Raw genomic sequence first — 16,272 nt, forward strand, 5'->3', positions numbered from 1 at the left:
CTCCCTTTCCCCATCCTTGGCTTGCCCTCCATACCTGGTTTGAGCATGTTCAGCTTGCTAAGATTCATTTTCCAGGGTTTGCTGGTCACTGTGTCTTCATAGGGTGAGACATCCAACTCGTAGTCGCCTAGAGAAAATGGGGAGTGTGTGAACACCAAGGACAAGGACCTTCGAAGGGGAGCAGGGGAACCTGAACTTGCTGGCTCAGACTGCAATGCCTTTGTCCTGGCTGGTTTTGTGTCAACTTGACACAAGCTGGAGTTATCACAGAGAAAGGAGCTTCAGTTGAGGATGGCTCTATGAGATTCAGATGTAAGGCATTTTCTCAATTGGTGATCAAGGGAGGAGGGCCCATTGTGGGTAGTGCCATCCCTGGGCTGATGGTCTTGGGTTCTACAAGAAAGCAAGCTGAAAGCCGGGCGGTGGTGGCACAGAGGCAGGAGGATTTCTGAGTTCAAGGCCAGCCTGGTCTACAGAGTGAGTTCCAGGACAGTCAGGACAATACAGAGAAACCCTGTCTCCAGAAAACAAAAGGAGAGAGAGAGAGAGAGAGAGAGAGAGAGAGAGAGAGAGAGAGAGAGAGAGCGCTGAGCAAGGCAAGGGAAGCAAGGCAGTAAGTAACATCCCTCCATGGCCTCTGCATCAGCTCCTGCTTCCTGACCTGCTTGAGTTCCAGTCCTGACTTTCCTTTGGTGATGAACAGCAATGTGGAAGTGTAAGCTGAATAAACCCTTTGCTCCCCAACTTACTTCTTGGTCATGATGTTTGTGCAGGAATAGAAACCCTGACTAAGACAGCCTTGTACAGCAAAAGAAAAGATATAGCCTCTTCTTATCTAGAGCGGCAAGCCATGCAGAGATGGGAATCCAGAGTCAGGAAGATACAGGTTAGGTTGGATGAGCACAATGGATTCCAGTCTCTCTCTCTCTCTCTCTCTCTCTCTCTCTCTCTCTCTCTCTCTCTCACACACACACACACACACACACACACACATGCACGCACACACAGGCACACATGCACATGCCGTTTCATCCCTCCTAGAAGACCTTGAGTTGGTAAGAAGAAACTGAGGACTTAAGTGACTTGCTTGGATTCACATTAGCTTAATAAGACGGAGAACTGGGCTAAGCATGGTACTGAGGCCTTTCACCACAGTGCTCCAGAACACGGTCAGCACATCTCTATGGATTAGAGGCCAGCCTAGTCTATATACCAAGTCACATGCCCACCAGAGCTTCACAGCAAGACTTTGTCTCAAAGAAAAGGGGTGTGTCTGTAGTGGGCTATAAAAATCTACACTGATTCCAGAATTTCATTCCTAAGTATAGACTTTGCCTGTGGGCACACAATCAATCGAGATGTTTTCTCCTGCTATTAGGGAAGAGACAAAAAGGATTGTGTTCTAGGCTTAACTGGCTATGAAGACCCATGATATAGCACAAAAATGGAAGTAAGTGAGGCCAGGTACTGAGTTGGACCAAAAGGAGAAAATCAGGAAGAAAAGACACAGTGACCTTGTAACCCACACATTTCTCCCAGTCACCCATGGGACTCCTGACAGGGATGTAATTAGGTTATAGTATGGTGGGGGCTGAATAAATACTAATTAATAAATCAAACTAATAATAATAAATCTAAATCAATCAGACTGGAGAAAGAGGTGGGCTTGCTGGGTGTCACTCAAGAGGCCTTTGTAACTGCACCTTGAGGACTGGAGGAACTTGGGTGATATCACACAAACTGAAAAGGATGGGCTTTAAGAACGGAAGACCTGAGGACTCCTAAAGGGAGGCAGGAGGTGGGGACCCCGAAGTGCCTCTGGGAAAGACTAAAAAGAGAAGTGGTCAGGCCGAGGAGTGGAAAGCAGGAACTAGGAACAGAGCAGATGGGGAGGTGTGCAAAGCAGGAACTAACAGAGCAGATGGTGACATCACTTCCACTGACTGCCCTGTCACTCAAGCATGTGGGAGCACCACACCTCCCATTGTCACCATGGTACTTCTGTCTTAGGGTTTTGTTGCTGTGAAGAGACACCACAACCAAGGCAACTCTTATATTGGGACAACATAATTTTTTTAAAGATTTATTTATTACTATACATAAGTACACTGTAGCTGTCTTCAGACACACCAGAAGAGGGTGTCAGATCTCCTTACCGGTAGTTGTGAGCCATCATGGGGCTGCTGGAATTTGAACTCAGGACCTTTGGAAGAGCAGTCAGTGCTCTTAACCACTGAGCCATCTCACCAGCCCTTGGGACAACATTTAATTGGGGCTGGCTTGCAGCTTCAGAGGTTCAATCCATTATCAAGGCAGGAACTTGACAGTGTCCAGACAGGTATGGTGCTATAGAAGGAGCTGAGAGTTCTACATCTTGATCCAACTGCAACTATGAGAGGACTAACTCTTCCACCCTGGGCAGAGCTTAAGCATAGATCCTAAAGCCCACCCCATAGTGATTCTCTTCCTCTAGCAAGGCCACACCTCCTAATAGTCGCCTCTCACATGGGCCAGGCATATTCAAACCACCACAAGTTCCTTGCCACCCATGAGAAAAACACACATACTCTGCTTATTGGTGTCAGGCTGGGCCATGTGACTTGCTTTGGCCAATGGTGGTTAGGCAAAAATGATGCCAATCACATTGAAGCAGAAGTTTTAAGAACCATTAATGGCTCTGCTGTTCCCTCTTTTTCTCTACCAGTCTGGATCCTCTGTGAAGACCAAAGGTAGAACAAAGTCAATGGTTGGAAAGCTGGCATCAGATGTGACACATGAGCAAGAAATACATTTTTCTTTTCTAAAGTCAGTGGTCTTGTGAGTACTGTGGGGAGGGCTGGGGGGAGGTCTCAGTGCTCACATAGCAAGGGCAAGGCCCTGGGTTAGACCCCTAGCTCCAGAAAAGGGGAAAAAAACTCAACTAGAAGGAGAAAAAGAAATTGAGTGCACTTAGTATTTGGAAATAGGTTTCTATGGCAATAACATTTTTAAAATGTGTGGCTTTGCTTTATGATTGGGCAGTGGGAGGTAAGAAGGCTATCACTTAGGGCTGAAGAACAATAGTCCCCACGCAGGGGCAAAGCACTTGGTAAACATTGTTACCTGCAGTGACTGGGAAGATGACACAGGAGGAAGACCATGAATGAGCCTGTACTTTGGGGGAAGAAGCTGAGACAAAGAAGTTTATTGCTATGTATTGATCGTTATTGGCTGTGACAGGCAAGGTGCTGTAAGACTAATAGAAGTTCAGAAAAGAGCTATCCAGTTTGGCCTAAAGGTAGGGAACTAGCCACTTGGGAGGCTAAAGCAAAAGAATTGCCTAAGCCCAGGAGTTCTAGACCAACCTGGGCAACACAGTGCAATCTCATCTCCAATAACAATAAGAACAATAATAATCGAACCTTGGTCAGTTACAGTGCTTGCAGTGCAGGTATGAGGAACTGAGCTTGGATTACCAGCACCACATTAAAAGCTGGGCATGGAGACAGGCAGATCAGTGGGGTGTGTCTAGCCAAATCATCAAGATCCAGGTTTAGGAAAGGATAGGGTTTCTCTGTGTAGCCCTGGCTGTCCTGGAACTCACTCTGTAGACCAGGCTGCCCTTGAACTCAGAAATCCACCTGCCTCTGCCTCCTAAGTGCTGGGATTAAAGGCTTGCGCCACCACCACCCGGCAGGAAGAGACTCTTGTCTCACAAAATAGAGATAGAAGAAGATAATCTGATATCAACCACTGGTCCACTGGCCCCCAAACACACACACTCTTTCTCTCTCTCTCTCTCTCTCTCTCTCTCTCTCTCTCTCTCTCTCTCTCACACACACACACACACACACACACACACACACACACACTCACATTCACATGTGCTCACATACACACGCACACATACATATACACACTCATACACATCACATATACATACATACACATCATACACACACACACACACACATATGACTGCTAGCCTCCAAACATACACATACACACTTACAGGATTAAGAGATGCAAGTTTCTCTCATATTCCGCCACAGAAGGAATATAAGGCTGAAGGGGAAGGGGCTCAGAGTTACAAGGTTGGTAATAACTCAACTGGGAAGAAGAACAAATCAAACCTCAGGGGTACCCTGCCATTCACTGGGATCTCTCAATTGAAAGGGGCAAGCAGTAAATCCTGTCAGTTGGACAAACATACTCAGGAGGAAAAAAAAATAAAGAGATTAAAGCAATGATTCTCCCATGGAGGCCTGACAAGAGACTTTTTTGTTTTGTTTTGGTTGGGTTTTTTTTTTTTTTCTCTGTATAGCTTTGGATGTCCTGGCACTCATACTGTAGACCAGGTTGGCCTTGAACTCACTGAGAGGGAGTTGTCTCAGCCTCCAGAGTGCTAGGATTAAAGGCATAGGCCATCAAACCACCACATGGCTAAAGCAAGGAACTTTTAATTAGGTTGGGAAGGAGATACATATTTTAAATTGTGGGAAAGGCTGCTGAGCTCATGAGATGGAAGAGATTAAAAAATATAAAAAGCAATTATGTGTTGTTCAGCCAAGAGCTACCAACCCATATTAAAAGAGACTACGAGACAAAATCGCCAACATCCTTCAGGCAGGAAGCAGGCCGAGAATATTGCTCAGTCCCCCAAGGAGCCTGCAGTCTCTAGTGCCCATTTAGCCATGGCCAAAGAGGATAATAGAAAAGCAAGAACCTGGCAGATGGCTGGGCCAAGAGCCCTGGAGAACAATGGCCTGGGCAAGTCCACTGCTAGCGTTGAACATTCCTCATCCTCCAGAAGAGGCCTCTTAACATCGGCTGTGAGTCTGCTCACCCCACACACCTCCCATCCATCCAGTTCTTCAAGAGTTATTTGTGTCTAAATTCTGCTCCTTACCATGGGCACGGAAGGCAGGTGACTTGTCGTTTCAATTTATGGGTTTCTAGATCAAGAGGAGCCAGATCCGGACCCAGCAGAGAAATCTCCATGATTATGGAGGATATGAGCCTGAACATATGCCTTTGTTTTCAACACTCAAAGGTTGAGGGCTGGAGGATCACACGTCTGAGATCAGCCTGAGCTTGACACTTGGGCAAAAAACATAAAAGTGCCCAGGTGCCAGAGATGGTGTCAGAGTCTCAGAGCTGGAGTTATAGTCATGAGTTTCCTCCTGGAGGCTGGCAATTGAACCCAGGTCCTCCAGAAAAGCAGCCAACTGCTGAGCCAACCCTGGAGCCTTCCTCCCCAGCCCCACACTTTTTTTTTTTTTTTTTTTTTTTTGAGACAAGGCATCTCTCTGGCCTGAGACTCATCAGGCAGGTCCCGCTGTCTGGCCAACACACCCCAGGGTCTGCCTATCTGCTTCTCCAGCACTGGAATTACAAATATCACTTGCCCATTTGTTTTTGTTTTGTTTTTTTTTTTATGTGGGCTCTGGGATCTAACTTAAGTCTTTGTAAGATTGCCTGAGCTACCTCCTCATCTCTTTTCAGTCCTTTATGTTTGGGGTTTTTAATGTTGTTGCCTGAGACTGTCTCACTAGCATAGGCTATCCTCAAATCTGTGGGGACTCCTCCTACCCCAGTCTCTCGAGAGCTGGGATTACAAACCTCTCCATGCTCACCTATGGGAATCTTTTTTTGTTACTACAACATAGTTCATTAAAAACTGACTAGTAAACCAAGCAGTGGTAGCATACGTCTTTAATCCTAGCACTAGGGAGGCAGAGATAGGTGGATCTCTAAGTTCAGGTGAGGCCAGACTGGTCTACAGAGTGAGTTCTAAGACAGCCAGGACTACCCAAAGGAACCCTGTCTTGAAAAACCAAAAGTTAACTGATTAACTAGTTAATTAATTAAAAAGCTGACCAGTGGAGACAGGGGCCTATGAAAAGAGACAGATGTGACTCTTCTGCTTGGCTCCCACGTGCCCTCTCTCTTGCTGTCTGCTGACTGGTGAGCGATAGCCTTTCCGTTAAAGACCGAACAACTACTTCCTGCTCTCGTGAACCAGTCAGTTCCAAGGCTTTCTGAACCTGTTTACGGGGTGAGACTCTTTCCTCGTTTTCTCTCAATACGCTGTTCAGAAATTCCTCAGGCTGGGATTCTCCCTGGTTTAGAGCTTGTGACGAGAAAGGTACTAGTAAGAAAAATGGACATAAGAAGCCAGCAAGATGGCTCAGCAGGTAAGGACACTTGCCCAGGCTTGGCAGCTTGCGTTTGGCTCACAGAACCCACGTGGTAGAAGAAGAGAACCAATTCCACAAAACTGTCTTCTGACCTCCACATGCACCCCCTGGCATGCATGTAAAACACATCTGCACGTATGAGTAAATACATAATTTTTTGAAACAGGGTTTCCCCATCTAGCCCCAACTGCTCTAGAACGAGCTCTGTGGACCAAGCTGGCCTTGAACTCAGAGACTTGTCTGCCTCTGCATCTCAACTGACAGGACTGAAGGCATGTGCTACTGTGCCCATCTTGAAAATATATATATATTTTGGTTTTTCGAGACAGGGTTTCTCTGTGTATCCCTGGCTGTCCTGGAACTCACTTTGTAGACCAGGCTGGCCTCGAACTCAGAAATCCACCTGCCTCTACCTCCCGAGTGCTGGGATTAAAGGTGTGCGCCACCATGCTCGGCCTGAAAATATTTTTAAAAGAAAGGTAGAAATAGGTATAGGAGAGGGCAAAGTTTTAAGGAGCAAGAAGACAATGCCAAAAAGTCCCTCCATCTCTTACTGATCCCACACGCAGAACTCATTTATCCCCCCAAAATAGTAACTATATGGCCTGTCCTATATACACCATTCAGAAATGACCTCCCCAAATCCACACCCTCCCCCAGCGTAGCTTGCTGTAGGACAGTGGTCTTACCAAGGCTTCGGGCAGGGTGAACGGTCCAATAAATGTCCAGACAGGTAGCTTGGTGCTTCATGCGCCGATGGCACCTGCAGTCTATCAGAGAGCTGTTCCTGAGTTGTTCTGCTGCCTCTAGGCAGTCTGCAGACATGGCAGACTCCTCTAAGGGCAGCGGCCTGCTTAAACTGGAGGTGCAGGAGCCCAGGTGCTGGTAGGCAGCCTTGCAAGCGGGATTAGCCTCGCATTTCTTTCTGGCCTGGGTACAGCTGTTCACAAGCCTGTTCTCTGTGGCAAGGGAGTTTCCTGCAAAGGCAGAAATCAAGTGAGTCCACAAAATCTGCCTGGAAATACTAAGTCATGAGGTAGGTTAGAGGAGATTCGCTATGAAACCATGAGAAAAACCTTAGGATACCACAAAAGCCCTTTAAGAATAAATGTGGAGGGTGCTGAAGAGATCAGCAGCTAAGGGCACTGGCTGCTTCTTCCAGAAGACTGAAGATCGATCCCCAGTACCTATATAGTGGGTTCAAAACTGCCCATAATTCCAGTTTCTGGGGATCCATCACCATCTTCTGACTATCAAGGGCACTGGGCATATGTGGTGGACAGATGTACATTCAACTAAAACACTCATATACATAAACATTATATAGATATGCGTCCTGAGAATGTATCAGACATTATGATACCTATGAAGCAGACAAGGCCCAAGAGGAGATGAGTGAGGATGGGAAAGCGTTGCTCAGTCCAGGCAGAGGAGGCCAGGGATTTTTCTGTGTAGCCCTGGCTGTCCTGGAACTCACTCTGTAGACCAGGCTGGCCTTGAACTCAGAAATCCGCCTGCCTCTGCCTCTCAAATCCTGGGATTAAAGGCCTGTGCCACCACCGCCCAGCTTGGAAGTAAACTTAATGATCCTTCTAGGCCTGGGAGAAGAAGGTCCTGGGCTGAGCCATACCACAGGCAGGGCTTCCATCATAAGCAGGGTTGAGAGTTGAGTCTTTTGTTTGAAGCACCGTAAGGCAGACTGGCGAGATGGCTCAATGTGTAAAGGTGGTTTTGCCACCAAGCCTGATGACCTAAATTCAATCCCTAGGACCCACATAGTGGAGAGAGAAAACCAACTCTCAACAGCTGTGCTATGGCATGCATCCTCGCACCCACAATTAAATCAAACGCCGTTATTAAAGTGTGGGGGGGGGGCGATTTGATCCATTTATTTGCTCAGAAATACCAAGGTCAGTTGCAGTTCAGTCCTGGAGGAAGCTCCTGCTTCTAGGACTTAGTGTCCCCACTATGTGTCAGGGATCATCATTTCCTGATAGCTGTTTAAAGCAATGGTTCTCAACCTGTGGGTTGAGACGTCTTCGAAGTCAAATGGCCCCTTCACAGGGATCGCATATCAGATAGTCTGCATATCAGATATTTATATTATTACTCATAACAGTAGCAAAATTAAAGTTATAATTTTATGGTTGGGGGGGTGACCCCAACATGAGGAACTGTATTAAAGGGTTGGCTTATTAGGAAGATTGAGAATCACTGGCTTAAAGTCACAATTTGAGATTGGAGAGATGACTTAGTAGTTAAGAGCACTGCCTGCTCTTTCAGAGGACCTGAGTTCAATTCCCAGCACCCACATGGTGGCTCACAGCCATGTGTAACTCCAGTCCTAAGGGATCCAACACTCCCTCCTCCAGTACCGGACAGACATGTGGTACATAGACATACATGCAGGCAAAACACTCCTATACATAAAATAATAATATAATCTCAAAGTTAAATGTCCTGACTCTCAGACACTTTTGAAAACTTAAGTGAAAGTTTTAGCAGTTGTTGTTAATTCTGTGCACCCAGTGCTATCATAAGTTCAAAAAGTCCTGTTGCTCGACAAGCTATCTGGAATCTGCCTATCATTTTCCTTGACCAGGTCTCCACACAGGCCTCCCTGGTTGTATCTTCCAAATCCACTCGCTCACATCTTCTGGATATATTTTTGAGTAAACCCCCTTTGTAAGCTAGAAAAACTTTTATTAAAAACATTTTATTCCCGCCGGGCGTGGTGGCGCACGCCTTTAATCGCAGCACTCGGGAGGCAGAGGCAGGCGGATTTCTGAGTTCGAGGCCAGCCTGGTCTACAAAGTGAGTTCCAGGACAGCCAGGGCTACACAGAGAAACCCTGTCTCAAAAAACCAAAAAAAAAAAAAAAAAAAAAAAAACATTTTATTGCATGCCAGATATCCTGCACATCTGATATCTGCAAATTCACACTGCATAAAATTTTACCTTCCTTTAAAATTTTGTATTATGAAGTGCATATATGCCATAGCACATGTGTGGAGGTCATAGGACAACGTATAGGGTTTGGGCCTCTCCTTTTACCATGTAGGTGCCAGGACTTGATCTTAGGCCCTCAAGCTTGATGGTAAGGGCCTTTACCCACAGAACCATTCAGCCAGCCTCCAGATCTACCTTCTTATTTATTTTGTGCATATGTTCGCCTTCACGAATGTATGTGCACTGTGTGTGTGTGTGTGTGTGTGTGTTGCCCACGAAGTCCAGAAGGTGGGGGCAGGGTAGGATACCCTGGAACCAGAGTTTGACACAGTTGTGAACCTCCATGTGGATACGGAACATCAAGACCGAGTCCTCTGCCAGAGCAGCAAAGTGCACTTTACCAAGTCTCCAGCTCCGCATGCTTAACTCTGGGAGGAAATCACCAAGTTCTTTTCAACAGAAGCTACAGTTGTAGATCCCTACCATCAACCTGCAAAGGTTCTAGTTCCTCCTCAGACTTACCGAGTCTTGTTACTTTCCACTTTTATCTCTATTCTGGCCTTCCTCACGGATGCAAGTGGCTTTTATGTGCGCTTCTCTGGTAACTAAGGTTTGCTGAGCATAATCTTATGTGCTTGTTAGCCACTTGTATATCTTCAGTAATAAACTAAAGAATAAGATATAGGAAAAGTCCATGAATTAAAGATGTATAGATAAATGAATTTCACAACCCTGCATACATCTATATAGCCAGCATCTAAATAAAGAGGCAGAATATTACCAATGGTCCAGAAAGCCTCTTCTAGGCACCTCCAAGAAAACCAGTATCTTGTTGGTGGTAGTTGTTTTGTCAAGACAGGGTTTCTCTGTCTAGTTCTTGCTGTCCTGGAACATGCTCTGTAGACCAGGTTGGCCTTGAATTCACAGATCTGCCTGCCTCTGTCTCCCAATTGCTGGGATCAAAAGCATATACCACCAAGCTGGGCTTTGAAAACCAGTATCGTATTGCTAACATGAGAGAACAGTTTTGTTTTCTTTTCAGTCAATATGTGCATTTTTTTGCATCTTGGTATGTATTTATGTGTGTATGTGTTTTTTTATTGGTGTGGCATATTGCCTGTGTGACACTTACACACAAATGTGCAGGACATGCACATATGTACACACACCTAGAAGCCACAGCAGGACATAGGGCGTCCTTCTTTATTGTTCTCTGCCTTGTGACCTTGCTACAGGATCTCTCACTAGGCTAGAAGCTCACCGTTTTGGCTAGGCTGGCTGACCAGCAAGCTTTCAGCATCTGCCTGTTTCTGTCCTGCAATGTCAGGGTTATAGGTGTACATAGCTGGGCGGATTTTTTTTTAAACTGTGAATACTAGAGATTCGAACTCACATCCTCGCCTTATCAGGCAATCACTCTTAACTACTGAGGCATCTTTTTTTTTTTTCTTTTAAGCAGTCTTGCTAAGTGGCCCAATATACCCCAGGAGCTCAAACTGGCCTTGAATTCTCCACCCTTTCTCCTTCCTCAGACTCCTGAGTTCTGAGATTACAGGTATAAGCCACTGTACATGACACAGTTTCTTCTGCTCAGCCAAACATCAGTGAAATTTACCCACGGAAGTAAGGATTCGTCAATAGCAAAATCCATGAAAGGTGACAATAATTCTGTCACTTACTAGCCGTGTGGCTTTCTATGTTTTTCTTCTTTCTTTTCTTTAAATAGAGTCTCATTCTGTAGCCCAGCAAAGACTAGCCTAGAGACAATCCTCTCAAGTGTGAACCACTATGACTATTTTAAGAGTCCATGTTTGTTTTTTGAGACAGGCCCTCAGGTAGTTAAGGTTAGCCTCAGACTCTCTACATCTCGGAGGATGACCCTGAACCTCTGATACTCCTGCTTCCACCTTCCAAAAACTGGGAGTACGGGCATGCTCCACCATGTCCAGTTTAGAAACCTTGTCTAGGCAAGCTATCCTTTTCTATCAAGCCAGGAAACTACTGCAGGCTGTTATCTGACTTCCACATCTGTGCCCTCCATCCCGGTAAATAAGTAAAAGATGGAAAGAGGAGAAGGAGGAGGAGGGGGAGGAATGGGTTAGTGGATGATTGAGAGAAATATCATAGGTTTCGGTCTCATTTCAATCACTAAACTAAATAAACACTTAACCGAACCAAATGTGGAGTCCTAGCCCATTGCAAAGCAAAACAATCTCTCAGGACTCTTCCTGAGCCCTGGTGGATTTACCAGCTTTGGGTCACAAGGAACTTGGAAGACGCTTTACATTTCAAGAGAAAAAAGTAGAGGTTGCTTCCTGGATGTGAAACATGGGCTTAATCTAGGGCAAGGTCATAAATGTATACAACGCACAGATGTTTGCCTTAATTGACACACATGTTCTCTCTTCCTGGCTGGTGCTGGGAAACTGAAGCTAGGGGTTTGCTCAGGCTAGGCAAGGGCTCCAATACTGAGCTGTAGGCCTTGTTCTGCTTTTCTGTCTTTTTAATCTAAAGTTCTACGTTGACAATTGGAAATTGAACCCAGGGTCTCACCTATGCCGGGCAAGTGCTACCACAGATTCTTCTCATTCCTTTTAAATATTATTTATTTGTGATTTTTTTTTCAAGACAGGGTTTCTCTGTGTAGCCTTAGCTGTCTTGGAAGTCACTCTGTAGACCACTGTAGACCAGAACTCACAAAGATCTGCCTGCCTCTGCCTCCCAAGTGCTGGGATTAAAGGCGTTGGGCCACCACTGCCCAGCCTATTCATTTATTCTTGAGACAGGGTCTCCCTCGGTAGCCAGGACTGGTTGAAACTTGGTATATAGCTCAGCTGCTCTAGAACTCAGTATGTATACCAGGCTGAGCTTGTCAAACAGACCTGTCATCCACTGTACTTCAGCAGCTAGTGAGGAAGGTGTTTAAAGTTTATCTCTGACCCTAACATGCGTCCACGTTAGGAGCAGTGGGGTGGGGGTGGGGGTGGTCCTGGTGGCCGCCAAGCCAGATGATGAATACTAAGATCACAGATGTGTGCAAACACACCAACTTTCCCTCACTCTTTACCTACTTTGACCTTCAAGAAAACCTTTTAGAGATGTAATTAGTGTCTATTTAAAAGCCAGATAAGCCGGGCATGGTGGTGCACGCCTTTAATCCCAGCACTCTGGAGCCAGAGGCAGGTGAAGCCTTATGTTTTCGAGGCCAGCCTGGTCTACACAGTGAGTTCCTGGACAGCCAGGACTTCGTATAGAGACCGTCTCCAACAACAACAACAACAACAAGAACAACAAGAACAACAACAACAAGATGCTCCACAGCATGGGCACACACACCCTTTACCAGCACACAGGCTCAAGAGGCAGGTGTTCTTTGAGAGTTCAAAACCAGCTATGGTTACATAGTGAGCCTCTGTCTCAAGAGGAAAACTTTAAGAAGCCAGATAACTTGACAGTTCTACACTACGGTGTCCCGATTGCTCTCAAAAGAGTGAGTACTCGCAAGCTCCGTGCCTATAATCTCACATCCAGAATTAAGTGTCGGCAGCCCCATTCGAGCATGTTGTGCCTTTTCTAACTGGTCCTAACTGGATTCATCAGTGACTTGGCAGCCCCTGCTTTGGAACATAAGAGCCTCGTTTGCTTCTCTCCAGTGTGGTTCCTTGCATGGATATCCATTTATGGATGAATGGCCCAAGAAAAGGAGCCAGCATGGAGGGCCGTAGCCAGTCAAGCCTGGCTCAAAGTCAGAGCCTTCATGTTTGGCTTATGGTGAACCATGGCGTGCTTTATCTGGTTGTAAACAACTCCTTGTTGGTCTTTGTTTATAAACTGCACTCGGCAGCTACTGGATGGTAGAGGTATGCAGTGTGTGGCATGTGCATTTGTATCTGTGTGTTGTGTGGTGTGTGTGTGTGGTGTGTGAGTGTGTGTGTCTGAGTGATTGTGTATGTTGTGTATCTGTATGTGTGAGTGTGTGTGTGTGTTTGTACATGTACATGCGTGCGTGCGTGCGTGTGGGTGTGATGCTGGGATTAAACCCTAGGGCCTCATAAATGATGTAAAGGGGTTACACTTACACCTCAGTTCCATCCTCAGGCCCCGGGGAAGCCACTTGAGCAGAAATTATTACAAATTACTGTGGAATGAAGCCACCACTCACTCTGCTTCAGCAGTTAATGAGGAAGGTGTTTAACGTTTATCTCTGACCCTAACTCGCAGGCAGCCACATGTTAGGAGCAGTGGGGTGTCCTGGTAGCAGCCAAGTCAGATTAATGAGTTCTTACTACCTACATACACTGATGGAGGCAGGCTAGTCTTTTCCCTTTTTCCCTTTCTCATCTACTTCTTATGTGTATGTTGTATGTGCATGTATGAATGTGTGTCTGGGTGCCCATGAATGTGTTTGTGTGTCAAGTGCCTGTGGAGGCCAACAATCAATGTTCGGTGCCTTCCTTTAGAGCTCCCCAGTTTTATTTTTTGAGACAGGTTTTCTCACCAAGCCTGGAGCTCAGCCTTTTGGCTAGCCTGGCTGTCCACTATGCCCCTGTCTCCACCCTCCACACTCCATCCTACTGCTGGTGTTACAGATGTCAGCTGCTGCTCCCAGATTTTATCTGGATACTGGAGGTCGAGAACTCAGGGCTTCATACTTGCACATTCCTCTACCTATTGAAGCCGTCTCCCCAGACACATATGCTAACCTTCCCTACCCCCTGCACAGTTTTTTTGGAGACAGGATGTTGCTGTGTATATAGCCCAGGCTAGCCTAGAGAGTGCTGGAGTTACAGCTGCACGGTGCTCACTCTCTTGCTTGGATTCCTTCCACACAGGCTAGGTTGGTTGTTTTGGTTTTGGTTTTTCCCACTAGGGCTCTGGCAGGGGACCCGCAGTGAGACTCTAAGTGCCCTTCCTCATTCCTAAAGTCTTGGGCATTCTTTCCATGGATTACATACGGCCCTTAGGCTTCTTTTCCTTGGGGTAGGACATGGTTCTACATCAGGCCCTGAACTACTTAATGTCACAGACTCTTACTGTGGGTCACTTATCCTCTGGGGAAGGCACTGTACTGGACCCCTTGCTGGGGAAAAGCCATATGGCCTGGTAGGGAGTTCCCTACACTGAATCTGTGGCGCTGTCTCTGACTTTTTTGCCTGTTCTTGGGACTCTTTCCCTCCTATTGGGTTGCCTTGTTCAGCCTGGATATAAGGACTTTTGCCTTGTTTTATCGCGTCATGCTTTGTCATGTTTGCCTGTTTGCTCTTGGGAGGCCTGCTCTTCTTTTCTGAAGGGAAGTGGGGTTGGGGTGGGCTCAGGGGGAGAGAAAAGGTAGGGGAAAATTGAGAGGAGAGGAAACTTCTCAGCTTGTACATTGTGAGAGAAGAATCTATTTTTCAATTAAAATAAAAAGGTGTATCAAACAAATGGATTTCAAAAAGGAAAAAAGAAAGAAACAAAGGAAGAAAGAAGCCAGACAGTGGTGGCGCACGCCTTTAATCCCAGCACTTGGAAGGCAGAGGCAGGCAGATTTCTGAGTTCAGAGGCCAGCCTGGGCTACAGAGTGAGTTCCAGGACAGCCAGGGATACACAGAAACCCTGTCTCGAAAAAACCAAAGAAAGAAAGAAAGAAAGAGAGAGAGAGAGAGAGAGAGAGAGAGAAGTCCACAAGTAAACAAACAACAACCCCCCCCCATACCGTGAGACTGGGGGGTGTGTGCTCTACTAACCCAACACCTTTGGTTCCATCCCCAAACATCATTAACCAGGAGGGTGTGGTGGCACACATCAGTCATCCTAACACTTGGGAGGTGGAAGCACACATTCAAGCCATCTTCTTATTCATAGCTAGTTCCAGGACAGGGCCACTAAATGAGACTCTGTCTCCAAAATTAATTAAAAAGCATATCCCATTGTAGGAAGAGAGCAGGTTGGTGGTAAACTTCTCAACAGTAAAACCAGGTGATGAGCTTAGCAAATTGTAGGCAGTCTACAAGCCTACTCTGTAGCAAGTCTATGCAAATTCTTTCTTTACTTCTCTACCTAGTTTCTGCTTCCCTTAAAGCGGTATAGAAGAGTTGAAGGCCACTTAGAGCCAGTGGCAGCCTCTGATCAGACTCTCCTCATCTCCTGGGGATACTGACTTGGTAATGTCCTGGCTGCGGGTTGTCCTGACTGCTTTAGATGCACCTCAAAGGAGGGAAGAAGTATTACCAGGGGCGAGGAGCCGCCTGGGTGGCCAGGATTTCCTAGGGCTCCACTTACAGAGTCCATACTCTTGTATAGTGTTGGAAACCAGCTCCTTTCTGACACCCTGGACTTCCTAAAGTAAGAAGTAGTGTCCCAGACAGAGGAACGCTACCAGAAGGCAGCTAAGCTGCACCTTTTTCAGCAGCAGCAACCTGTGTCCCTGAGTCAACACTCTCACCACCGCCTACCCTACAGCCCCGAGGGTTTCTGAATAACACTTACCTGCTCCAAGTGGCAGCCACAACGACAGCACCAGTAGCAAGATCATCAGCGGTGGCGGTCGCGGGCTCCGGGAGAGCCCCATGGCGGGTGTGGACGCCCGGGACGCGACAGCGCTTTGCCTGCGCTGGGCTCCGCGTTCCCCTGCCTTGGTGCACGGGACTCAGAGAGCTGGGCTCCCTCGGCCGACACCTCCCACCGCCGCCTCCCGCCCCTCCTCGCGGCGCCGCCACTCTCCCACTAGGGTCGTGGGCACCGCCCTCTAACTCTGAAGTGCCGGGCAGCATCGGGCGGCTATTACTCCGGGACCCAGAGTAGGACGAGGCTTCAAGGCCGCTTGGGGTCAACAGCATGCGCCACTAGAGTCTGCCAACCTACTGTCTTCTGCCAATTACCTCCGGCAAGATTGCTGCTAAGTGTCTGTGAAACAAAGCACCTCTTTCTGACCCCCTCTGCCCATCCAGGAACAATAAGCTCCACAAATGAAATTTTGTAACAACGCTTGAATCAGCCAGGTGTGGTGGCTCACTCCTGAAATCTCAGCGCTGGGGAGGTGGAAGCAGGAAGACTGCTGTGAGTTGATCCTGACCTACACTGTGAGTTCCAAACCTCTCTGGCAACAAACCAAAGCCAAACCAAACCAAGAAACCTTGAGCTATCACCAGAGTACCTTGTTTTC

General features: G+C 46.8%; 1 protein-coding gene across 1 annotated transcript in view; it reads right to left on the reverse strand.

Moving 5' to 3' along the window:
- Positions 1–15,779, reverse strand: part of Gfra3 (GDNF family receptor alpha 3) — a 30,758-nt gene extending 14,979 nt beyond the window's left edge. Inside the window, exons 1-3 of the mRNA XM_021150953.2 lie at positions 15,597–15,779; positions 6,869–7,156; positions 35–127 (exon numbers count right to left, since the gene is read on the reverse strand). Of these exons, the coding sequence (XP_021006612.1) occupies positions 35–127; positions 6,869–7,156; positions 15,597–15,678 (463 nt within the window). The 5' untranslated portion in view covers positions 15,679–15,779. The remainder of the gene's footprint in view (positions 1–34; positions 128–6,868; positions 7,157–15,596) is intronic.
- Positions 15,780–16,272: the final 493 nt, after the last annotated feature.

Source organism: Mus caroli, unplaced genomic scaffold (assembly GCF_978045245.1).
Source record: "Mus caroli unplaced genomic scaffold, Mus_caroli_1 scaffold_19, whole genome shotgun sequence".
Taxonomy (NCBI): domain Eukaryota; kingdom Metazoa; phylum Chordata; class Mammalia; order Rodentia; family Muridae; genus Mus; species Mus caroli.